This window comes from Pleurodeles waltl, chromosome 9 (assembly GCF_031143425.1).
Source record: "Pleurodeles waltl isolate 20211129_DDA chromosome 9, aPleWal1.hap1.20221129, whole genome shotgun sequence".
Taxonomy (NCBI): Eukaryota; Metazoa; Chordata; class Amphibia; order Caudata; family Salamandridae; genus Pleurodeles; species Pleurodeles waltl.
Genome location: NC_090448.1, coordinates 749,093,171 through 749,119,554, shown reverse-complemented (window position 1 = coordinate 749,119,554; position 26,384 = coordinate 749,093,171). Strand labels below are relative to the sequence as shown.

General features: G+C 44.2%; 1 protein-coding gene across 3 annotated transcripts in view; it reads left to right on the top strand.

Moving 5' to 3' along the window:
• Positions 1-26,384, top strand: part of PCNX3 (pecanex 3) — a 707,803-nt gene that overhangs the window by 159,821 nt on the left and 521,598 nt on the right. For all 3 annotated transcript variants that reach the window (XM_069207883.1, XM_069207884.1, XM_069207882.1), the window contains 4 exons: positions 17,007-17,127; positions 18,387-18,556; positions 18,703-18,799; positions 20,080-20,200. In XM_069207883.1, the coding sequence (XP_069063984.1) occupies positions 17,007-17,127; positions 18,387-18,556; positions 18,703-18,799; positions 20,080-20,200 (509 nt within the window). The remainder of the gene's footprint in view (positions 1-17,006; positions 17,128-18,386; positions 18,557-18,702; positions 18,800-20,079; positions 20,201-26,384) is intronic.

The following is a 26,384-nucleotide window of genomic DNA, read 5'->3' as shown; positions in this document are numbered from 1 at the left end:
TCAATACTGACTCATGGCTGGCATATCCAAATCTAGCATGGATTCAAGCTTTTCAAGCTCTTCTATCTTAATTGCAGGAAGACCATACTTACACGATGAGACTTGTGATCCAGCTATTAGGGATGATGGCTTCCTGCATTGCTATCATTTCTCATGCTAGAATACAGATGCCTCCATTACAGCAGTGTCTGCTCGTCAATTGCTCCGTCACAGGGGTCATCTTTAGTATCTAGTGTTGTTGGACTGCCAGACTCGCCGCTCTCTGCAATGGTGGAATCCCACCAACTTTTTAAAGGGGTGGCTCTTTCAAGACTCTGTCTCAGACCACTCTCGCTACAGATGCATCACAGATAGGCTGGGGAGATCACCTCAACAACCTTACAATACAAGGCAGATGAGATCCCTTTCAAGAAATTTATCGCATCAACTACTTCGAGTTACTAGCAGCTTTTCTGGCTCTTAAAGCATTTCTGCCACAACTCTTCCACAATGGTTCTAGTTTGTACAGATAATATGACAACCATTTATCTGAAGAAACAGGGGAGGGACACACTCATTTCAGTTGTCCCTTCTAACTCAGACAATTTGGAAGTGGGTAATTCATAATCACATTCAGTTAATGGCAGAATATCTCCCAGGAATGCACAATCAGTTTGCAGTCCTAAGCAGTATGCAGCAACAAGTCCATGGATGAGAACTTCACCCATAAGTACTTCACCAATATTTTAACCTGTGGGGGACACCAGAAATGGATCTCTTCGCCACCGTCAAATTCAAAATGCCAAAACTTTGCGTCCAGATACCCACACCCCCAGTCCAAGGGCAATGCTCTATGGATGAATTGATCGGGGATATTTGCTGGCGCTTTTCCTCTTCCACTCATTTCATTTCTGGTTCACAAACTGAGACAAACATCGCTCACCATGATCCTTGTAACCCTTACATGGGCACATCAGCCTTGGTACACAACACTGTTTGATCTGTCAGGTTCCTCACCAGAAACGTCTCAACAGACCAGCCCTGTTGCCTCAAAAGCGAGGGAAAATCAGACATGCAGACTCCAAAAAACACTCAATCTTGCGATTTGGCTCCTGAAGTCATAGAGTTTGGATATTTACAATTTCCCTTTGAATGTATGGACATTCTTAGGGAAGCACATAAACCAACAACGAAACAGTGTTCTACTGTAAATTGGAAGTGGTTTGTATGCTACTGTTAACCTAAACACATTGATCCACTCAAAGGATCAGTGCAAGGCATTGTTTATCTGCTACATTTACAAAATGCAAATTTAGCCTAATCAACTATTAGACTACATTTAGCAGCCATAGCTGTGTTCCTCCAAAACCGACAGCATATTTCTTTGAGTTACCTGTTTTTCCACACAGCGCACTCAGTTGCTGAAAGAGCTCTGCACACTCCAGGGTCCTCATTATGACTTTGGCTGTCTTCCCTGAAGACTGCCAAAGCCACGGGCGCCAGAAGACCGTGCTGGCGGTCCCCCCCACCAACAATATTACAGGTACTGCTGGATTTCCAGCAGTAGTCATGTTGGCGGGTGGAGGTGCACGGGTGGTTCCACCACCGGCCCTACCCTGCCAGAAGAACACTGCCCACCTTATTATGAGCAATAATATGGCCTGGCGGTGTCTTGCTGGCAGGGTCCTGTCAGCAGTGGACATGCCCCTTCCTGTTCCCTGACGGACGACCTCCTCCCCAGACCAGGAAAGTTTGACGAGGAGATGGTGGGAGTGGGAGCTTTCCGGGGGGGGAGGGGTTTATGTTGTGTGTGCATAAATGTGTATATGTGAGGTTGTATGCGTGTCTGAATGTAGAAGTGTGTGTATAAATGTAAGTGTTTATGCATGTATGAATGTTGAAGTGAATGCATGTATGGATGCATGTGAGTGAATGCTTGTATGTAAGTGTAGGTGAATGAGTATGCGTGGTGCGTGTGGGTGTCTGCGTGTGCATGTATGCGGGGAGAGGGGGGTGCTTTAGAGGGGGTGGGGTGCTGTGTCTGGAGGGGGGTTAGAGGGTCTGGGAGGGAGGGGGTGCTGTGGCTGGAGGAGGGGGGCGTTACATGCTTGCTGGGGGGTTAGTGGAGTGGTCTACCAGTGAGAGGGAAATAATTCCCTGTCACCGGTAGCCTTTCTGCTAGGGTTTTGGTGGCGGTGCTACCGCAGCAGAAACCCTGATGGAAAGGCGGCTTCTAATACCGCTGGCGGTCTTCTGTGGACCGCCGGGTCTTAGATGATCATCTCAGGCCCAGTGGTTCTGACCGCCATGGCGGTATGAGTGGAGATGTGATGGGTTGGCAGAGACCAACCCGCCTCACTCATAATGTGGCTGTCTTCACCACCAGCCTGTTGGCGGTGGGACCGCCACATTTGCCCTGGCGGTCAAAAGACCGTCACGGTCAAAATGAGGCCCGAAATGCTATTTATTACATTGATAGGACTAAAAGCTTTAGAAAATCTAAACAGCTTTTTGTAGCATTTTCAATGCCTTACAATATCAATCCATTTTCAAAAATAGGATAGCTAGATGGATAGTCAAGTGTATTCAAACTTGTTATCTGAAAGCTAAAAGGCAATTACCTACAGCTCCTAGAGCACACTTTACCAGAAAAAAGGTGCTTCTATGACCTTTTTAGGAAACATTCCAATAACAGATATTTGTAAAGATGCTACTTGGTCTACACCACACACCAGGGGCGGCTCCTCTGTCATGGTGGAGGAGCGTCACCCCCTCACGCTAGCAGCGAGAGCTGCAAAACCTTTAAAAGAAAACAATAATAAACTTTGTTTAGTATCGCTTTCTTTTAAAGGGGCGGGCCCACCGGCGTGAGGAGCGGTGAGGGGGAGTGCAGGGCATATGTGTTTGGCCAGCGGTCTCGGGCTGGCCAAACACACATGCTCAGTAGGCTTTCTCCAGCCCAGCAACACAGTTGTTGGGCTGGGGGAGAGCCTGCACAGGCTCCCAGTCTGCCTGGGAACATCCTGGCTAGGTGCTCCCAGCCAATCCTGATGCTGCTCTGAGCAGCGTCAAGATTGGCTGCAGGGCAGGCTGGGAACCTGTGCCTGCGTGCAACAGAGGAGTGGCATGGTGCGGCGGCGAAGGTAAGTGTTTTTTTGTTTTGTTTAATAAATTTAATGTTTATTTCCCACCCTCCTGCGCGCCTTCCTGCCTCTTCCGCGTCGCGTGAGCTGCTCCTGCCACACACTTTCACTAAGTACTATTGTGTAGATATTTTAGCTCATCAACAAGCAAATGTTGGACAGGAAGTGCCCAGGACACTTTTTCAGGCTACGCCCAGTCTAGCCACCGCTTACTTGAATGGGTAGTCTATGCTAAGCATGTGTATCTCCAGCCACACATGCCATTGAACGTAAAATGTTACTTACCCAGTGGACATCTGTCCGTGGAATGTAGTGCTATAGATTCACATGCTACCTTCCTCCTCCCGGGAAGCCTGTGGTGGTGGTAGTAGAATTCTTCTACAAATATTGTACATATGTACGTACACTGCATGGACCTCCTTTTTTAATATATTCTCTATCGGTGTGTGTGTGTGTGTGTATGTGTGTGTGTCTGTGTGTGTGTGTATATATATATATATATGTTCGGTGGCATGTGTAGCTGCAGATACACATGCTGTGCATTATACTTCTGCCATCTAGTGCTGGGCTCGGAGTGTTACAAGTTGTTTTTCTTCGAAGAAGTATTTTCGAGTCACAAGATCGAGTGACGACTCCTCTTTGGGTCCATTGCGCATGGGCATCGACTCCATGTTAGATTGTTTTCTTTCCGCGGTCTGGTTCGGACATGCTTCCTCTTGCTTCGAGATTTCGATTCATAGAACTTTGCAAACCATCGGAGAAGATAACTCTACTCGCTCTTCGGGGGGCGCGCGCCCAACTCTGGCCTAGTCGGGCTGACCGCGTGGAAGCCTCCTGGATCAGACTCCATTCAGATTCTGTCCTCGGTGCCACACCAAATATCCTTATACAGACTAACATCTCGTCTGTAATCTTTGCCTTTTCCCAGATCATCGGGAAGAAAATTGTGAGGCCTGTCGATCCTGCCTTTCCAAAAAGATTCTTCGAGACAGGAGGGCACGAAGACTCGAGATGGCGTCCAGAAGCACTGAACATCTCGACGTCGAGGAGGAAGAAATCATGCAGACTGCAGTCTCCGTTCGAGGTTACTACTCTGAACAGGAGTCCGAGGAGGACAGACTGGTCACGGCAGGACAACATGTGAGTACGCCTGCCCCTGTACCCTCACAAAAACAGGAGGCCTTTGGTACGCCACTGCCTGCAGGCCATGGCTTGGCCCAAAAAAAGACTCATGACCAAACTACCAGTTCAGCACCGAAAAAGGCCACACCTCCCAAACCATCGGAGGCAATAAAAGGCTCAGTGTCCGACTTGAGCAAACACCATATTTCGGAGTCGAAGATTCAGAAATCCTTTTCGGAGCAGAGATCATCCACCGCATAGGTTTTTTCGATACCGAAAAAGCCGGCTTCAGAGCCAAAAAGGACAGCATATACAGAGAAGAAGGACTTTCAAAGAGACTAAAAGAAAGCCACAAAACCTCTGAAGAGGAGTATCAAGTACAGCCAATACTTGAAGTTATGGATGAAAGGCAAGCCAGGATTCATATCAAGAAGGAGACAAGCAGGATCCGAACACCACCTCCTCTAAAGCCAAAGAGAAAGCGAGGAATTGGACACTATGCAGCCTCCAGCTAAAGTGCAAAAGCCGAAGGAGAAACCACCACCACCGCCTCAATTTTCTCCTCCTCATTCTCCACACCTCCATACCTCTCCTCCTACTTGACTTGTCCTACACCAGTGCAGTCACCCACACACTCTTGACTCACAGCAGTACAATGTAGCTCCATGGGATCTTTATGATCCAGATCCCATTCCTAGCAATGACCCAGACAGCTATCCCTCTAAGCCTTCACCACCTGAGGATAGCACTGTGTACAATCAGGTTTTAGCTAGGGCTGCAGCATACCATGGGGTCACCATGCACACCGAGCCACTGGAAGAGGATATTTTGCTTAACACCCTATCCTCCACACATTGAAAATACCAGTGCCTCCCCATGCTCCCAGGCATGTTAAAACACAATATTCAATGAGCCAGTTAAGGCACGTATAATTACGCCCAGGATCGAGAAGAAGTACAAACCTCCAAGCTCTGATCCTGATTACATAACAGAACAAGTACCTCCAGATTCAGTAGTGGTCAGCGCTGCTAGAAAAAGGGCAAACTCCCAGTCATCAGGAGATGCTCCCCCACTCGACAAAGAAAGCAGAAAGTTTGATGCGGCGGGGAAGAGTTCCATCACAGGCAGCGAATCCGTGGAGGATAGCTAACTCACAAGCACTTAGCTTGATACAACAGGGCCCATTGGGATGAGATGGCAGACCTAATTCAGCACTTCCCCAAAGAACACCAGAAGAGGGCACAGCAAGTAGTGGAGGAAGGGCAAGCCATTACAAATAATCAAATTCGATCTGCCCTAGATGCAGCAGACACTGCTGCTAGAAGTGTCAACACTGCAGTGACAATACGAAGGCATGCATGGCTCAGATCTTCGGGTTTTAAACCCAAAATACAGCAAGCTGTATTAAATATGCCATTCAATAAGAAACAACTTTTTGGCCCAGAAGTTGACACAGCCATTGAAAAATTACACAATGATTCAGACACTGCAAAAGCAATGGGTGCACTATACTCCACACCATACAGGGGATCCTTTCGGAAACTGCAGTTTTGAGGTGGATTTAGACCACAGACATCAGAAACATCCACATCGCAGGCAAACCGACCTACCAACCACAGTACCAAAAGGGGCACATATAGGGGACAGTATCCCAGAAATAGAGGGAAATTTCAGACCTCTAAGCAACCTCCACAGCACCCTAAGCAGTGACTTGTCCCATCCCCTTCCACTCTACACCTCTCTTGCGGGGGGAAGACTACAGCAGTTCCACGCAATTGGCAAAACATTACCACAGACAAATGGGTAATATCAACTATCCGCAATGGCTATTGCCTAGAATTGATACAAACTCCCCCAATCATTCCTCCAAGGTCACACAAACTGTCTACAGAACACATCCATCTGGTACAGGAAGAAGTCCAATCTCTATTACTCAAACAAGCAGTAGAATCCGTACCACAAGCTCAAATAGGGACAGGAGTTTATTCACTATATTTCTTGATTCCCAAAAAAGATGGCACCCTCTGACCAATATTAGATCTCATGACCCTCAATCTTTACATCCTGTCAGAACATTTTCACATGGTAACTCTACAAGATGTTATCCCACTACTACAAAAACACGATTTCATGGCAACCTTAGACCTCAGGGATGCGTATTTTTATGTTCGATGGCATGTGTAGCTGCAGATACACTTGCTGTGCATTATCCTGCCATCTAGTGTTGGGCTCGGAGTGTTACAAGTTGTTTTTCTTTGAAGAAGTCTTTTCGAGTCAGGAGACCGAGGGACTCCTCCCTTTCGGCTCCATTGCGCATGGGCGTCGACTCCATCTTAGATTGTTTTTTTTCGCCATCGGGTTCGGACGTGTTCCTCTTCGCTCCGTGTTTCGGTTCGGAAAAGTTAGTTAACAATCGGAAAATTTGACGGTATTGTTTGCGCTCGGTATCGGGTTAGTGATACCACATCGACACTGGAGAAAAGAAGAGCTCCGGCAGCCCTTCGGGGCTTCCACTCCTCGGCAGGGCCTGGTTGGCCCGACCGCATGCATCTTCAAAGCTCATGGAATGGACCCCATTCCGCTTCTGCCCCAAATGCCACGCTAAGTATCCTTATACAGACCAACATTTGGTCTGTTATTTGTGTTTGTCCCCCGAACACAAAGAGGATACGTGCGAGGTCTGTCGGGCATTTCGGTCGAAGAAGACGCTGCGGGACCGGATAGCTCGAAGACTTCAAATGGCGTCGACACCGGCCGGACAACCCGACGTCGAAGAAGAGGAGACATTCTCCATTCCAGATTCAGACTCGGACGAGCCCGAGAGTGAGCAGCCGATGAGGCAACAAACTGTGAGTAAACCAGCCCCCGCAAAAACTCACCCGAAAATCATGAAAGCCAAGGGAACGCCACCGCCGACAGGCTTCACAGCAGCCGAAGACATCCGACTCCGGTCGAGATACCGGCTCCGAATATACTCGGCACCGAGATACCGGCTCCGACCAGATCCGGCACCAAGAAATCTGTACCCTGAAAGCCAAAAAGGTTTCTTCGGAGCCGAAAAAGACTACAGAAAAAGTTTTTTGGTGCCGAAACACCCAGCCTCGGAGATGAAACAAAGCTCCTATACGGACGAACAGGGCCTTTCCTCACAATTACAAAGCCACAGGTTTGAACAAGAACTGGGGATGGGAGATCCAGACCATACACAGAGGAGGCTCCGTATACAGAAGGACACGGGGAAAATAAGTACACTTCCCCCCCATTAAGATGAAGCGGAAGCTCGCATTCCATGAGGCAGAAATGCAGCCAAAAGCAAAAGTGGCTAAAGAAAAAAACAACACCACAGTTATCTCCACAGCCATCGCCACCGGCCTCACCACATCTGTCCCCAATAGCAACACCACCAATGGTGCAGTCACCAACGCACACAGGGATGAACCAAGATGACCCAGATGCATGGGATCTGTACGATGCACCAGTCTCTGATAATAGTCCGGATTGCTACCCGGCAAGGCCATCACCTCGGGAAGACAGTACTGCTTACATGCAGGTGGTTTCCAAGGCGGCTACTTTTCATAACGTAGCATTGCATTCAGAACCTATAGAAGATGACTTCTTGTTCAATACCCTGTCATCAACACATAACCAATACCAAAGTTTGCCAATGTTACCAGGCATGTTAAAACATGCCAAACAGGTGTTTCAAGACCCAGTCAAGAGCAGAGCCATAACACCTAGGGTGGAAAAGAAATCTAATCCTCCCCCTACGGACCCTGTATACATTGCGCAACAGCTAACTCCTGATTCAGTGGTAGTGGGAGCAGCCCGGAAAAGGGCAAACTCACAAACTTCTGTGTACGCACCACCACCCGACAAAGAAAGTTGGAAATTCGATGCTGCAGGCAAAAGGGTGGCAGCACAGGCAGCCAATCAATGGCAAATTGCCAATTCCCAGGCCCTTTTGGCAAGCTACGACAGGGCACATTGGGACGAAATGCAATATTTCATTGAACACCTTCCCAAAGAGTTCCAGAAGCGTGCCCAACAGGTTGTAGAGGAGGGCCAAACCATCTCAAACAATCAAATAAGGTCGTCTATGGACGCAGCAGACACAGCAGTCAGAACAGTAAACACGGTGGTCACCATTTGGAGACACGCGTGGCTACTTACCTCCGGATTTAAGCCAGAGATCCAGCAGGCTGTGCTGAATATGCCATTCAACGTACAACAATTGTGTGGGCCGGAGGAGGATACAGCAATAGACAAACTAAAGAAAGGCACTGACACGGCCAAAGCCATGTGCGCGCTCTACTCCCCACAGAGCAGAGGCACTTTTAGGAAGCCACACTTTAGAGGGGGGGTTTCGGGCCCAAAGCACAGAACCCTCTACCTCACAGGCCAGACCCACATACCAGGGCCAATACCAAAGAGGAGGCTTCCGGGGACAATATAGTGGTGGACAGTTCCCTAAAACAAGAGGGAAATTCCAAAGCCCAAAAACGCCACAAACTAAACAGTGACGCCAACGTCACAAACCCCAACACACAACACAAGTGGGGGGAGACTTACAGATTATTACCAAAATTGGAAAGACATAACTATGGACTTGTGGGTCCTAGCCATTATCCAACATGGTCATTGCATAGAATTCCTACAAATACCACCAATTGTGCCTCCAAGAGCACACAACATGTCCAAACAGCACTTAGATCTGTTACAACTAGAATTCCAAGCGTTGTTACAAAAAGAAGCAATTGAACTAGTACCCAACCATCAAAAAGGAACAGGTGTTTACTCCCTGTATTTCCTAATTCCAAAAAAGGACAAAACACTGAGACCCATATTAGACCTCAGAACACTAAATCTTTACATCAAATCAGATCACTTTCACATGGTGACACTTCAAGACGTGATTCCCTTGCTCAAACAACAGGACTACATGTCAACATTAGATAGGATGTATATTAGATATACATCCTTCCCACAGGAAATACTTAAGGTTTGTAATCCAAGGCGTGCATTACCAATTCAAAGTGTTACAGTTCGGGATAACAACAGCACCAAGAGTATTCACAAAATGCCTTGCGGTAGTAGCTGCTCATATCAGGAGGCAGCACATGCACGTATTCCCTTACTTAGACGATTGGCTAATAAAAACCAGCACTCCGCAACAGTGCTTCAACACACAAAATGTGTCATAGAAAGCCTTCACAAGCTAGGGTTCTCTATAAACTACCAGAAATCACATCTACAACCATGTCAAATACAACAGTACTTAAGAGCAACAATCAACACACAAAAAGGGATTGCCACTCCAAGTCCACAAAGGGTACAAGCATTCCAAAATGTAATACTAAACATGCACCTAAACCAACACTATCAAGTGACGTTTGTGATGAAACTTCTAGGCATGAGGTCTTCATGCATAGCCATTGTCCCAAACGCAAGACTACACATGCGGCCCTTACAACAGTGCCTAGCAACACAATGGACACAAGCACAGGGTCAACTTCAAGATCTAGTGTTGCTAGACCGCCAAACACTCCTCGCTTCAATGGTGGAAACCAAGGGCGGCCATTCCAAGACCCTGTGCCTCAATACGTGATCACAACAGATCCTTCCATGGTAGGGTGGGGAGCACACCTCAACCAGCACAGCATTCAGGGACAATGGGACGCTCAACAAAGCCAACTTCATATAAATCATCTGGAACTGCTAGCAGTATTTCTAGCATTGAAAGCATTTCAACCGATAATAGCCCACAAACACATTCTTGTCAAAACAGACAACATGACAACAATGTATTACCTAAACAAACAGGGAGGGACACACTCATCACTGCTGTGTCTCTTAGCACAAAAGATTTGGCATTGGGCGATTCACAATCACATTCGCCTAATAGCACAATACATCCCAGGAATTCAAAACCAGTTAGCTGACCATCTCAGTTGAGATCACCAACAAACCCACGAATGGGAAATTCATCCCCAGATACTACAAACTTACTTTCAAAGCTGGGGAACACCACGAATAGACCTATTCGCATCAAAAGAAAATGCAAAATGCCAAAACTTCGCGTCCAGGTATCCGCACCCTCACTCCAAGGGCAATGCGTTATGGATGAGTTGGTCAGGGATATTTGCTTACGCTTTTCCCCCTCTCCCACTCCTTCCGTATCTAGTAAACAAATTGAGTCAAAGCAAACTCAAACTAATACTAATAGCACCAACTTGAGCACGCCAGCCATGGTACACAACACTACTAGATCTGTCAGTAGTACCTCCTATCAAACTAGACCAGATCTGTTAACTCAACACAAACAACAGATCAGACACCCAAATCCAGCATCGCTCAAACTAGCAATCTGGCTCCTGAAATTCCTAGAATTTGGACATCTAGACCTTACACAAGAATGTATGGAGGTCATTAAACAAGCAAGAAAACCTACTACAAGACATTGTTACGCAAATAAATGGAAAAGATTTGTGTATTACTGCCATAATAATCAAATTCAACCACTACATGCGTCCGCAAAAAACATTGTAAGCTACCTATTACACTTACAAAAATCAAATCTAGCTTTTTCGTCTATTAAACTGCAGATTACACATTCAACATCACTCTTTAGAATCCCAGTTATCAAAGCATTTATGGAGGGTCTAAAGAGAATCATACCCCCAAGAACACCACCAGTTCCCTCATGGAAACTTAATATTGTATTAACACGACTCATGGGTCCACCATTTGAACCCATGTACTCTTGTGAAATGCAGTACTTAACCTGGAAAGTTGCCTTCCTAATAGCTATCACATCTCTTAGAAGAGTATGTGAAATACAAGCATTTACTATACAAGAACCCTTTATACAAATACATAAACATAAAGTGGTTCTACGCACAAATCCAAAATTTTTACCAAGTTATCTCACCGTTCCACCTAAACCAAACAGTGGAACGCCCAGTCTTTTTTCCACAGCCAGACTCAGAAGCCGAAAGAGCCTTACATACATTAGACATTAAAAGAGCACAAATGTATTACATTGATAAAACAAAACAATTTCGCAAGACAAAACAATTGTTTGTAGCCTTCCAAAAACCTCATGCAGGAAATCCAATATCCAAACAAGGCATTGCCAGATGGATAGTGAAATGTATTCAAGCCTGCTATATTAAAGCAAAGAGAGAACTGTCTATTACCCCAAAGGCACACTCCACTAGAAAGAAAGGCGCAACAATGGCCTTTCTAGGAAATATACCTATGACAGAAATATGTAAGGCAGCCACATGGTCTACGCCTCATACATTCACAAAACACTACTGTGTAGATGTGTTAACAACACAACAAGCCACAGTAGGATAGGCAGTGTTACAAACATTATTTCAAACAACTTCAACTCCTACAGGCTAAGCCACCGCTTTTGGGGAGTAACTGCTTACTAGTCTATGCACAGCATGTGTATCTGCAGCTACACATGCCATTGAAAAGAAAATGTCACTTACCCAGTGTTCATCTGTTCGTGGCATGAGACGCTGCAGATTCACATGCGCCCTCCCGTCTCCCCGGGAGCCTGTAGCCGTTTTAAGTTGATGAAAACTATATATGTTATATGTTGATAAAACTTGTAAATTTGTAAATATATATCACTTTTAATCACATTATGTACATACATACTTACTCCATTGCATGGGCACCTTTTACTATATACACAACTCCTACCTCACCCTCTGCGGGAAAAACAATCTAAGATGGAGTCGACGCCCATGCGCAGTGGAGCCGAAACGGAGGAGTCCCTCGGTCTCGTGACTCGAAAAGACTTCTTCGAAGAAAAACAACTTGTAACACTCCGAGCCCAACACTAGATGGCAGGATAATGCACAGCATGTGAATCTGCAGCGTCACATGCCACGAACAGATGTACACTGGGTAAGTGACATTTTCCATACCCATCCACCCTGCGCACAGAAAATATCTCAGATTTGTCATTTAAGGAAAGCACTATCAGTTCAAAGTGATACCCTTTGGAATAACAACAGCTCCAAGGGTATTCACAAAGTTCCTAGCGGTAGTCGCAGCCTACCTAAGAAGACAACATATACATGTCTTTTCATATCTAGATGATTGGCTAATAAAATCAAACAGTCATACCCAGTGTCAAAACCATATGGATTACATAATACAGACCTTGCTCACACTATTGTTCTCAATAAATTGCCAAAAGTTGCATCTACAACCAGCACAAATATAACAGTATTTGGGTGCAGAACTAAATACTCAAAAAGCGCTAGCATGTCCAGATACGCAAAGAATACAAGCATTTCAAAATATAGTCACACAGATACAAACAAATTAACGGTACACTGTCAGATTTGTTATGAAGATTTTAGGGATGATGGCATCATGTATTGCAATTGTTCCACATGCAAGACTAAACATGCGGCTCCAAAACACTGCCTTGCACAACAATGGTCACAGGCACACAGTCAACTTCAAGATCTAGTGTTGATAGACCGCCAAACATGTGTCCCTTCAGTGGTGGAATTCCACAAATCTAAACAAAGGGCGGCCATTTCAAGACCCTGTGCCTCAGACCATAATTACAACAGATACATCAATGATTGGTTGGGGAGCTCACCTCAACAATCACAACATTCAAGGACAATGGGATGCTGAACACAAACAGCTACACCTAGTAGCACAATACATTCCAGGGATACACAACCAATTGCCAGATATTCTCAGCAGAAATCACCAACAAATACATGAATGGGAGATTCACCCTCAAGTACTTCAAAAATACTTTCAGTAATGGGGAACACCAAACATCGATCTGTTCGCCCCAAACGAAAACACCAAATGCCAAAACTTCGCATCCAGACACCCACATCCTCTATCCAATGGCAATGCTCTATGGATCAATTGGTCAGGGATATTTGCTTACGCTTTTCCCCCTCTCCCACTCATTCTGTTTCTAGTCAACAAGTTGCGTCAAAACTCACTCAATATGATACTCCTAGCACCAACGTGGGCCCACCATCCGTGGTACACAACATTGTTAGACCTGTCAGTAGTACCACACTCAACTCCCAGACTGACCAGATCTGTTGACACAAAACAAAGGACAAATCAGGCACCCAAAACACTCAATCTAGCGATTTGGCTCCTGAGGTCATAGAATTTGGATATTTACAACTTCCATCAGAATGTATGGAGGTTATTAAGCAAGCAAGAAAACCCACTACTAGACAGTGCTATGCTAACAAATGGAAAAGATTTGTATATTACTGTCAATCTAAACAGATTGACCCTCTTACAGCATCAATACAAGATTTTGTATGCTATTTACTTCATTTACACAAAAATCAAATTTAGCGTTCTCTTCTATAAAAATACATCTTACTGCAGTTTCAGCATATTTACAAAATATACAGCACAGCTCTTTATTTAGAGTTCCTGTTATTGAAGCCTTCATGGAAGGTTTAAAACGCATAATTCCGCCCAGGATACCTCCAGTTTCCTCGTGGAATTTAAACATAGTGCTTACACGACTTATGGGCCCACCATTTGACCCTATGCACTTGTGTGAAATTCAATTCTTAACATGGAAGGTTGCCTTCCTAGTCGCAAATACGTCTAAGAAGATTACGCGAAATACAAGCCTACACTATTGAAGAACCGTTCTTCCAGGTACACAAGCATAAAGTGGTACTAAGAACAAACCCGATTTTTTTTTACCAAAGGTTGTCCCGCCTTTCCATATAAATCAAACAGTGGAACTGCCAGTCTTCTTCCCACAGCCAGATTCTGTGCCAGAAAGAGCTCTACATACATTAGACATTAAAGGAGCTCTAATGTACTATATAGACAGAACAAAAACATTCAGAAAGACCAAACAACTGTTTGTAGCTTTCCAAAAACCTCGTAGAGGTAACCCCTTATCAAAGCAAGAGTTGGCAAGATGGATTGTAAGATGCATCCAAACATGCTACGTTAAAGCCAAAAGACAACTCTTAGTTACTCCTAAAGCACATTCTACAAGAAAAAGAGGTGCTACAATGGCTTTTTTGGGAAATATACCAATGGCTGAAATATGCAAAGCAGCTACTTGGTCAACACCACATACATTCATTAAACACTACTGTGTAGATGTTTTAGCAAAACAAGCCACAGTAGGTCAAGCTGTACTTAGAACATTATTTCAAGCAACTCCTACAGGCTAACCACTGCTTTTATGGGAGGACAAACTGCTTTGTAGTCTATGCACAGCATGTGTATCTGCAGCTACACATGCCACAGAACGGAAAATGTCACTTACCCAGTGTACATCTGTTCGTGGCATGTTACGCTGCAGATTCACATGCACCCTCCCCGGGAGCCTGCAGTCGTTTAAGTTAAAAACAATTTAGGTGGAGAGCTGCTCTAGTGAGGAGCACCGTGCAACACCAGCGACACCTCAATGTCTGCTTATCTAGCAAAGTTTTTAAGCATAGGATCAGCACAGTGCTATCCTCGCCGAGCTAGATAGTGACAAAGTCTTTTGCCATTTGTACAGCAAAATCTTTAAGCATAGGATCGACATAGTGTCATCCTCGCCGAGCTGTAAAATGACAAAAGCCATTTACCACTCAAGACACAGTATTACAGCTTTGGACTGGTCAAATACCGTCCAAAGATAAGCAGATATTTGAGGTGAGCAAATCTAGAGTGTCGCTGGTGTTGCAGGGTGCTCCTTACTAGAGCAGCTCTCCACCTAAATTGGGAACTTCCCAGAGCTCTCCTTTGTTTTTTGCACAATTTATGCGTCACTCTATATATATATATATATATATATATATATATATATATATATATATATATATATATATATAGAATTGCATTAGCATGGACCATACTTTTCTTTTGACCTATATACTCTATCACTCCTACCTTACCCTCTGCGGGAAAACAATCTAACATGGAGTCGATGCCCATGCACAGTGGAACCGAAGAGGAGGAGTCACTCGATCTCGTGACTTGAAAATACTTCTTTGAAGAAAAACAACTTGTAACACACCAAGCCCAACACTAGATGGCAGAAGTATAATGCACAGCATGTGATTCTGCAGCGGAACATGCCACTAACAGATGTACACTGGGTAAGTGACTATATATATATATATATATATATATATATATATATATATATATATATATATATATATATATGTGTATATATATATGTGTGTATATATATATGTGTGTATATATATATATGTTTATATTCCTTATCTTACCCGCCTGCAGGAAAACAATCTAACAAAGGACTCTATGCCAATGTGCACTATCACCAATATGAGGAGTCACTCGATCTTGTGACTCTAAAAGATTCTTCGAGCAAAAACAACTTGCAACACTCCCAGCCCAACACTAGATGGCGGACTTATACTAAGCATGTGAATCTACAGCCCTACATGACAAAAAACATCTTCCTTACTGCTTATGCTTCTTGTACACAGAAGGTGGGTACGGGAACAAATTCACTTCATTAGACAAGTTTAAGGCCATTTATCATAGGGCACATGTCATCAAGAAGCATCCAATAACGCATCAGCCCCCATTTCGTTTGAATCAGTACCGGGACATGATTATTTCATTGGCATTTGATGACCCAACTAGGCTTTCGAGGGTTAATTGGGTAGACTGTGCTTTAAGTAGTAAATCTGCTAGATTAAGGTGATAGTAATTGCAGTGTGGTGGTGCAGTGGATTTCACTTGTATACATTGTCCTTACGAACAGCTAGGTCCATGGGCTTGACATTGAATGGGTAGATTATGCTTTTTATGATGCAGCCTTTTCAAAGCAAACCTTTTCACTTCAACTCAAACTAGTGGATTTTGGGGCGACATCGACTTTCTGTTCTAAGAAATATCTTGCCTGATCATTGCCATCTCATTGATTCTGCTGGAGAAGAATATCCTTCCTTCTGCATGATGAGAACTCAGCCATCAAAGGTTTAGCGTATGATTTTAATAGAGACTATCTGTCCTAGAGACTTAGTAATGGGGGGGTAAAATATAATCCTTAATTGTTTCTAAACGACGTTGTTCCCATATGAAGACTTTCGCTTGTAATGAACAGAAATAGTCCTTCTCTTTGACCATTGGCAGACAATAGAGGCATTATCCCCCTAGAAACCTTTTGTTTAAAAGGGAATGTATGCTTTGCATGGTGGAAGGAACACCGACTCCACCCCTTACAATTCACAGCTCATGAATTCTAGGCTGCTTTTGTCACTAGACTGTGCAGAGGGAAAAGATAGCTAAATTGTCAAAGAGGAGTCTCACATATGTGTGTCAAGTTAAATGGTTTTGTTCTTTGCTTTTTCTGTTCCTGTGTTCTCAATTCATCCTCTTCGCAACTTTTATGCTCGGACACCATCTGTAGCTCTGCCCTATTCGGTTATGACTTTTTTTTTCTCCTCTGCTCTTTTCTGTTTTCTTCGGTTTCTTTGCCATTCATGTTGATATTCTTGTGCCATATTCCTATTTATATTCTCTAGTACGTCTTTGATATTCTCTTTTCTTACCCTCTTGCTCCACACCAACTCAATAGCTCCTCCTCTCCTCTCATCTCAGCTTTTGTATTCACCCTTTGTATATATTGTTTCTTCTCTCCGTTCTCAGCTCCCTGTTACTTGGCATATTTGTACTCGGTTTGCTGAAACTACTGGCTGTCTTCTTCGGGTTGCTTAATGTCTCTGTTCACTAACTTCTTTACATCTGTAGGTGAGGAAGGAAACAAGCGTGACAGGTCGAGCAATGTGAAGCGAACACAAGCCATTAGACGTCGCCACAATGCAGGAAGCAATCCCACGCCACCATCTTCAATCATGGGGTCACCTCCCAGGTAGGTTACCTTAAGTCTGTGTGGTCAGTGTGTGTCCATTACAGAAGGGCCAGAGCAAGTGCATTTCTGACCACCTACTTTTGCTTTGTTGCACCTTCTGCTAGTTTTTAAACCTCAAAATGTCTCTGGTGCTACATCGTGATCCTAACCTAGAGCACTGTCTTTGTTGTCCAATCTTGAGATGGTAACTTCCTCTTCTAGACCCCAGCATATTATTCTGTGATAAGATGCCTTTTAATGTGATCTCTCAGAAGCAGATTATTCTCGTACTCTTGTGTCATTTCCTCTCGTCATCAGTTTAACAGTCAGTAGAGGTTTCGTGATACCAAGAAAGCAATCACCACAAAGCCCAAGAAAATGTTCCCATTTTAAACTATTTGGAAAACTGGTCAAATATTTGTAATGAAATAAACATGAATGGCAGAGTAAATCATCCATCAAAATTTTAGACAAATGATAGGATATTCAAATCAAAAGATGTAGAATATATGTTTTTGCAAAATTGGTGGAAAAGAACCTTAGCGTTTGGTATCCAATAAATTCCAGTCCATCATCTTGAGAGAGATTAAAGGTCATATAGATCACGTGCCACATGTTTGCTTATTGATGCTATACATACCTTTATTCAAATATGATCTGTTATCCTGTACTTAGCTTGGCAGGCACTTGCGCCTGATCAGATGAGCACCACAGTTTTCATGTTCCTCGAATCCATAGTCCACAGTCAGACAGATGTATAGATTAATCCAGCTTTTTGCAGCGGCCTCCTTATTTTGTGTCTACATAACTGACGGGCCTAGGGTTGAAAGAGAAGACTTCCTGCAATGCTCATTAATTGACCGCTCCAGTGTCTTCATTACAGAAGCACAATTTGTCATTTATACACAACACAGTAGATAATAGTGGGATGTATGAAGTAACACTTACATTTAGAAAGAAGTAGACAACTAGAACAATGCAGTAAGACTTAGAACGGGAAATATGATTCTACTGCCTCTGCCCTCGCATCATTCTTGAGCTGTTGTTTCTTCTGCTTTTTCATTACAATGATTTTGCATGCTGCTGTGCCAATGCACCATAACCCTGACTTGCAGTCCGCCCTGCTGATGCAGTACCAGGAACTGCACACTGTTCTGGCAATTAACCTTGACCCTCATGTGCAAAAACTCCTTATGTTCATTCCAGCTGGGGTGGGTGGAAGGGTGTCTTATCTTTCCCTTGGCATTATTGATAAAAGACCTTTCTCTTCTTTTTTTTAGCCTTCAGGACATTCAGCGTGGCCGAGCTGCCTCGCAGTCCCGTGCCCTGACATTGCCTTCTGCTCTACAGTTTGCTAGCTCCCTGCTTCTGCCACGGGGCCCCATTCACGAAGCTTCCAACTTTGAGGACACCACAGAAGGTGCAGTGCACTATTTTGTGGACGAGAGTGGTGAGTTGGTTGAAGAAAAAGCATACCTCCCTGATATTCAGGCCATTTTTGAAAGACCATATGGTTCTCCTTGAAGCAAACATTTTGTCTCTTCACCAGCTGGTATTGAATTACGCTGCTCACTCTGCAGTATTTGTTTCCCACAGGTGTCCGGCGCTCATACACCTTTGGAGTGGCAGGCGGGGGCTATGAGAACCCCATGGCACAGCAGGCCAATATGGATCACGCCAGTAATAGTGCATGGTATGTTTGTCAATTTCTAGATTCTCTTTGAAGTCCTTCTGGGCACAGTTGCCATTAATTGGTGAGATCCAAACTCAGTAATTTTATTAGCCCCCTCATAAACCTTGAAATGACTTATTTAAATCTCTTATATTTGGCAGGCACAATCTTGCAATAACCCCTTTCTACCTTATAATCCCACTGGTCACTTTGCAGTCTTACTACGGAGCAGTAAACTTGGTTATGTCTGAAAATCTGCATGTGTGCCTCTTGTCCATTTTTGAGTGCTTGACACCCTAAAGTGACAACGCACAGGTGCTGATAAATATGTGATTCAGCAATTATTTTTTAGGCACTTGTAGCAACATCCACCATGCACACTCTTCCGTGCTCTTCGTGCATCACAGGCATGCACTATTGAACATGAACTCTTATCCATGTCCAAAATATGCCCTGGAAATAATTTTTGCAATGCTCAGAATGAGCTGACTTGTTCTGTCAATGCACCGTTTGCATCCATAATCTGTGTAATGTTGAGAGCGCAATTTATTACCTCCACCACTCAATGCACATTATCCTTGAAATGCCAAGTATAATCCAAGCATCTCCAAGTCTTTTTCAGGTGTGCCCTCCTTTTATCAACATGGTAGGCTGTGTGTAACATTGTTTTCGGGCATGCTTAGTTTGTACTATTCTAAACCTTGCCACTATTAACATGCACTCACAACCTATGGTTGTCCAATATGAAACTGTAATCCTGTCATGCAATCTGTGCCCACCTGTGCCTTTATAACTCTCTGGCGTCTCCTGTTCATACTTGTGAATTTGACTGTGTCGGCCTGCATGGGCAAGATCTCTAGTCATCCCAGTAATACAATTAACATAATGCATGTACTTGCAGTAATCCATGTGAGTCTTGCTCCCCGGACTCAGTTATAGACCCTCTATTAGGGTTTTCAAGCCAGTGCCATCTGTTACTCTAACCAGGGGTTGTGGCAATATGTTTTTCACCTAAAGAGTGTACTCTTCATCAGATAGAGATCACCTGGTGTGCCCATGTCAGTGTTGGTATGAAACATCTTAACCCCCAGTGTTTGAACTTCTTCCTTACTGCCACTCAGCAAGCACTGGTCTCCCATTCCTGTTGAGAGAATGTTAGTTAAAGATTTTGTTTTAACCTATTACCCTGTGCATGAACAACATTAGGTGTCCATTAACCATTTGTTAATGTTTTTTGTTCATTTGCTAAAGTTCTCTTTTAGCTACATCTTTTTTTACCATTCCTGCGTTCCCCCTTACAGGGATCGTCACTCACATTCATCCAGCTTTAATTCTGCTGATGTGCCAGAGGGTACCCCAGCTCTGTCGCTGCTTCCTCCAAGGAACCCCATTGGTATGAGAGTACCCATTGAGATCCCAGAGGTAAGAATGGGTGCATCTGTAGCAGCATGCCTGATATGATTGTCAGTGACCTGGTAAAATCTACAAATTGAGAAATAGTATAAAAGAAGGGCAATTACATATTGAGATTAGGATATTCGTCTGCACGAGGGCTAGAGACAGAAATACATTTCCCTAGAGAATGTTTGTCCGGCATTGTAGGTGGAGCCATTTTAAGGCATTGGTAAAGTGGGCAATTGCCCAGTGCTCCCCATTTTCCACTTGGCTACCTGGTAAAGTGACTGGGACACGTAACAACAATGTGCATAAAAACACAGTTTTTTTTAGGTTTGGCATTAACCAAGACCTTTTCATTTTACAATTTAAAAAAAATATATATTTTAAGTATTCACATGCTTGAATTATTCCTCCTCATCAGGCTAGAAATCCCCGGTCCAGTAACATAGTAGTAAACAGTGGAAACATTTGTAGCATACAGTATGCAGTGTAAAAAGGACATAGTCCTAAAACATAGTATCTTTAGTAGAGCACGCACCTCAATTGAAAGAACCCAAACTTAAACTAATGAGTTGTAAGCTTAAGCTCTCCTACTCTCCCTACGGGACACCATAGCTCAAATATCTATGGCACATCATGTTTTAGGGAGTCCACTGGCAAAACTCTGCTCTGACCCTTCAGTGAACCTGAAATTGTTACTATTTTGGTCTGCCCTGGATTTGATCCAACCCCATCTTCATCTCTGAGGTACTGTGAGTTGTTTTCAGGGAAGATTACTATATGTTCTAAGCATGTGTGGCTGTAGATACACATGCTTTGCATGCTCCTGCGATCTAGTGTTGGGCGTGGATGTGTGCAAGTTGTTTTTCTTTAAAGAAGTCTTTTGAGGCACGAGGTAGAGTGACTTCTCCTCTTGGTGATCATGCACATAGGCATTGACTCTCTTGTTAGATTGTTTTCTTTCTGCCATCTGGTTCGGTCGTGTGTGCCTGCACTCCGGGTCAAGACAGTTTCGGGCTCCTTTGGGTTTGCGCGTCACCCTTTCCCTTATCTGTATTGTTTTCAAACTCCTATCCCATATTGTGTATCGGCTTGCTGCAAACTGTCGCTCATCGGATCGATTTGCTTTATTAGCGTCCCTTTGGCCCTTGACCTTCAGGGCCCTACATTTCCATCCTGATTGGCTTCATCAGAGAGCACCATGCTGATGGAACAGACACTTTTTCATTTCTGTCCAAACTGCCACTCCAAATATTCCTGAACTGTTCTCCATCAGGGCTGCAACCTGTGTTTGTCTCCGAAACACAGGGAGGAGGATTGCTAGGCCCAACACTCCTTTTGGTCTGAAAAGACTCTCCGAGACTGCCTTGCACATTGAAAAGAAATGCAGCGAAGTAACATCAAAGAGACTTCAGTCATCTTCGGCCATCATGATGTCAAAGACGAGGAACAAGAACTCCCAGAGGCCTCTGTGGCAGAGGAAGAGGCTTTCTCCATTCAGGGCTTTGATTTGGAGCTTGAAATCGACCTCCAGATGAAAGACTTTTCACTGGCTCAACATACCATGAGTACAGAAGCCCCTGATCCTGAACCTAAAAAACATGAATTTCTGACTGAACACAAGGCTCCCTGGCCACCACTGCCAGCAGGCCATGGTTCGCACCGAAAGATCGATTTGGATGTCCCATCCTCGAGCTTAGTGCTGAAACGTCATCCAAAACCCTCAAACATTACTACTTCTGCTCTGATGCTCCCTTCAACGTCCATCTTTGGCACCGACCACTTCGGCGCTGAAACACAAATACGCTTCGGCTTAGAAACCGGCTCCAAGATCTGAGTCTGGCACTCCAATGGAACTGATTCTCCAAAACGTGCACGAGAAACTCTGTGCCCGCCAGAGGCAAACACACATAGACCCTCAAACAGGGCACATTCTGACCAAGCCTTTGGTTACTACATCACCAACTGCCAAGTGCCAACTTTCCTTTGGTGAAGTCATTGATCTGCAGGTGCCATCTAAAAAGGGGAAGTTGGACAAGGCCACCAGCCCTTTACCACCTTCTCCATCTTCGTCTCCTTCACCACCACTTCCACCCCTTCCTCCACCTACTTCACCTTCAAGTGACCCGGAGGCTGATTTTGAACTCCTCTATCCGTTATGTGTTGGATGCAGCAGGTACTGCTGCTAGGGGTATCAATACAGTGATCTTACTGCGGCGCCATGCTTGGCTCCATATTTCCGGCTTTAAGCCAGAAGTCCAACAAAGTCTATTAAATGTCCCTTTCGACAAAGGACACCTTTTTGGTCCCCATGTTGACTTGGCCCGAGAGAAAATTAAAAAGGATACCAAGACTGCCAAATCTTAGTGTGCTCTTCAGGCACCTCTGCTCCAAGGGAGTTCTTGGGAATTTTGTGAAGCACTGGCAGCTCTCCCTGTTTCTTGGAGGCTGCAGCGGCAGGACAGGTCAGTTGTATCTCAAGGGTTTGGTGCAGAAAGCAGGCTAGCAGGGTTTGCGCTAAGTCCATCATGCTCCTCGGTTCTCTGGTTCATCAGGCTTTTTTCTCCACTCCTTTTTTTTTTTTTGTCCAGTAAAGATCTGTTTTCCTTTTATCAGGGTGTCCCTTAAATACTCAATTTAGGGGCGTTATGGGGAGTGTAGGGTACTAGCCAATGGGCTACTTACCCCTGGGGTCACTATTCCCCCTAGATGACCACTTTCTTTGGGGGGTGGGCATCACCCTGTCCCAGAAGGCCTAATTCCACCACACACAAGATGATGTAATTTCTGTGGTTGTGTTCGCATCAAGCTGGCCTCCCTAGGAGTGTGTCCAGCCTCGCAGTGTAACGCACTTCCTGCATAGCTAATTTTCCCTCTTGTCCAGGTGCCAAATAGGCCCTGAAGCAGGGTGGTTGGCATCTCCCTTCTGAAGAAGTTAAGATCTGCATCCCAAAAGTGGTGGGCCTCTTTGAAGCCTCCTGCCTTGGAATGTAGATTTGCAATTCATCCTGTTGGGAGGGGTGTGCAGCACTCCTGCCAGAGCAGGTTATGGTCCTGACTGCCCGAGAGCAAAGTTTCTCACCCTTGGGGGTAAGAAACGTGTCTGGTGGTTACAGGCTGGCTAAAACTAGTCAGTCAGCACTCCAGGTTTTCAGGGGGCACCTCTAAGGCGCCCTTTTGGTGCATGTGTTAATAAACCCATCACTGGAATCAGTGATAGAAATATCACAGGCAGTGTTAGGGGTGTGCCATGTCATGTTTTCAGTTTTGGGAGCACCTTGTCCCGCAGCCTGCAGTGGCAGTCTGCATGAGGTTGGTGCTGGGTTCCTTAGAATAGGACAAACTGTGCTGCAGCTCTTGGGGACCCTCTTTAGTACCCACGCTCTAGGTACCGTGGATCCCATTTACTAGGGACTTACAAAGGTGCTAAAGTCCTGGTCACTTGGGGATCAAGTGACCAGGGGTCTTGTTTTAGGGGAAGGAACAATGGCACTCGGGACCTGGTTAGCAGGAACCCAGTTCACTTCAGTGCCATCAAAAAACAGGCAAAAGTAGTAGTGCTACTCCATTTAGAATCCAGCTGCCTGCAGCCACAGGGTCAATTAGAGGATCTAGTGTTGATAGGTAGCCACACTTATCACTTTCTGCAGTGGTGAAACACAAACAACCTGTTAAAAGGACAGCCTTTCCTCCACCCTGTTCCCCACATCATCCTCACAACTGAAATATCAATGACAGGCTGGGGTGCTCACTTACAGAATTTCACAGCCAGTTGAAAGCGTTCACACCTCACCTGATTGGCAAGTTGTCTTAGTCCAGAAGGACAATGACAACCATGTTCTAGTTATTTAAAAAAAAAAAAAAAACAGGGGGAGGGGAGGGGGGGGGACACATTCTCTTTGTTTATCATGCTTATCTCTGACTATTTGGCATTGGGCTTTACATTACAACATTCATCTTTTAGTCGAACACCTTCTGGGAACAGACAAACATTTTGCTGACCTTCTCAGCAGGATGCAACAACAAGTCCACAAATGGGAACTCTCTCCCACCCCCTCCTCCCTTACTTCCGCAAGTCATGATTACCACAAATAGATTTGTTTGCAACTGCAGACAATGCAAAATGCCCTAACTATGCATCCAGGTTCCCACACCTACTATCCAAGGGCAATGCTCTATGGAAGAACTGGTCAGGGATATTTGCCTATGCTTTTCTTCCTGTTCTGTTTCTAGTTCAGAAGCTCAGGCAGACATCCATTGCACTAATACTAATGGCTCCCACATGGGCCGGACAGCCCTGGTTCACAACACTACTACAATTATCAGTAGTTCCTCATGATAAGCTTCCCCTCTACCTGGACTTTCTCACTCAGAACCATGGAGAAATCAGGCACCCAAATCCCAAGAGACCTCAATTTAGCAATTTGGCTCCTGATGTCATATAATTTGGTTATCTCAACTTCCCACCTGGATGTACGACCATTCTCGAAGAAGCTTGCAAGCAAGCCTACTACTACAGCATGCTATGCAGCCAAATGGAAAATATATGTCTGTGTTACGGTCTTTGTGGTATGAGGGTCGCACAGGAAGTTCATGCTTGACCATTGACTTGGTGTTATGTTGTTATTATATAATTTGTGTATTAAAATACTGACTTATGGTTTGCAAACTTTTAACTTTCAGCCTCGTAGAAGTCTAAGACGAAAAACATGTTGGCTGTTTTCTTGTGTTTGAATTTTTAATGGCTGTCTTCTGATGTTGAAAATACAACTTGTTATTGGATCAGTCATCTTTATCATCTCACCAGTAAATTAGACCTGCTTTGTGTAGCAGACCATCACTGGACTTCTGTAGTGCTCTGGTTGCATTTATATACCTATAACCAGTTTCAACAAGATTATGGGAAACATGAAAATAAACAAGCATTGGCAAAGCCAAAAGGTCAGATATTGGAGGTCAGCCTTTTGGGTTTATCAATACATGTCTTGTTTTTATATTACTTTTGTAAAGACATAATTAGGAACCCAAAGTCACAAAAGTGCACCCATAGTATACATCTTTGTATTAGTGCAGGTTTCCATATTTCTTCAATTCAAGAATTTACAAACATAGACAATTAAATCATTCTCCTAGAAAATATTTTGAACTGTATTTTAGCACGAGCAAATATCCATATGTAGATTTACACATGCGAAAATCTGTTGAGCGTTTACAAGTTCACTTTCCCTCCGACCACTTTTCTTTTTTTTTTGTTTTTTTACCCCTAACTCTGGAAGAAGTTGTACTTCTGACCCTTGTCAGTAGTAAATTTCCAACCTTTCTCTGTATGAGAAATTAGAGAAGAGCTTGTGAAAACCCTTAAATCATGAAAGTAAATAGCTTTGCATAGGTCCAATGGAAGTATTGCTTAGAGATACCTCCATCCCAAGTATGTAGATCTGTGGAAAGGTGGCAAAATAAGGAAATTACTAGTATTAAAGTCCTACTATAGTATTAGCCCTGGCATAATCTGAGAGGCTATTATCAGATCTCTTATATAATGAAATTGCTGCCATAGTTTGTCGCTGCACTACATGTCATCAAAGGGACAAGTAGATCTTTTTTACAGGACAAGTAGATTTTTTTTATTTTTTTATGCAACCGGCCCCTTTGACAAATGGATATTTTATTAAAGTCTCCTCCCCTGACCAGGCTAGGGTAGTACTTTGCACAAACCTAAAATTCCTTCTAAAGTTCGTCTCCCATTTTCACCTTAGAGTTACCTGTATTCTTTCCTCACCCAGACTCCGCTGCGGAAAAGGCTCTTGATACATTAGATGTTAAGAAGGCTCTTATGTACTACATTGACAGAAATCCGGCATTGCTAGGTGGATAGTTAAATGCATCCAGACATGTTACTTTAAAGCCACAAAGACCTTACCTACACCTCCTAGAGCACACTCCACTGGTAGAATAGGGGCTTCCATTGCTTTCCTGGGCAATATCCTTATAGCTGATAAATGTGAAACAACTACATGGTCTACACCACACACTTCACTAAGCATTATTCTGTGGCTGTTCTAGCATGCCAACAAGCTAATGTAGGTCAGGCAGTGCTACGGACACTTTTTCAAACAACTACAACATCCACAGGTTAGCCACCACTTATGGAGGGTACTGCTTTATAGTCTACGCAAAGCATGTGTATCTACAGCTACATATGCCTCTA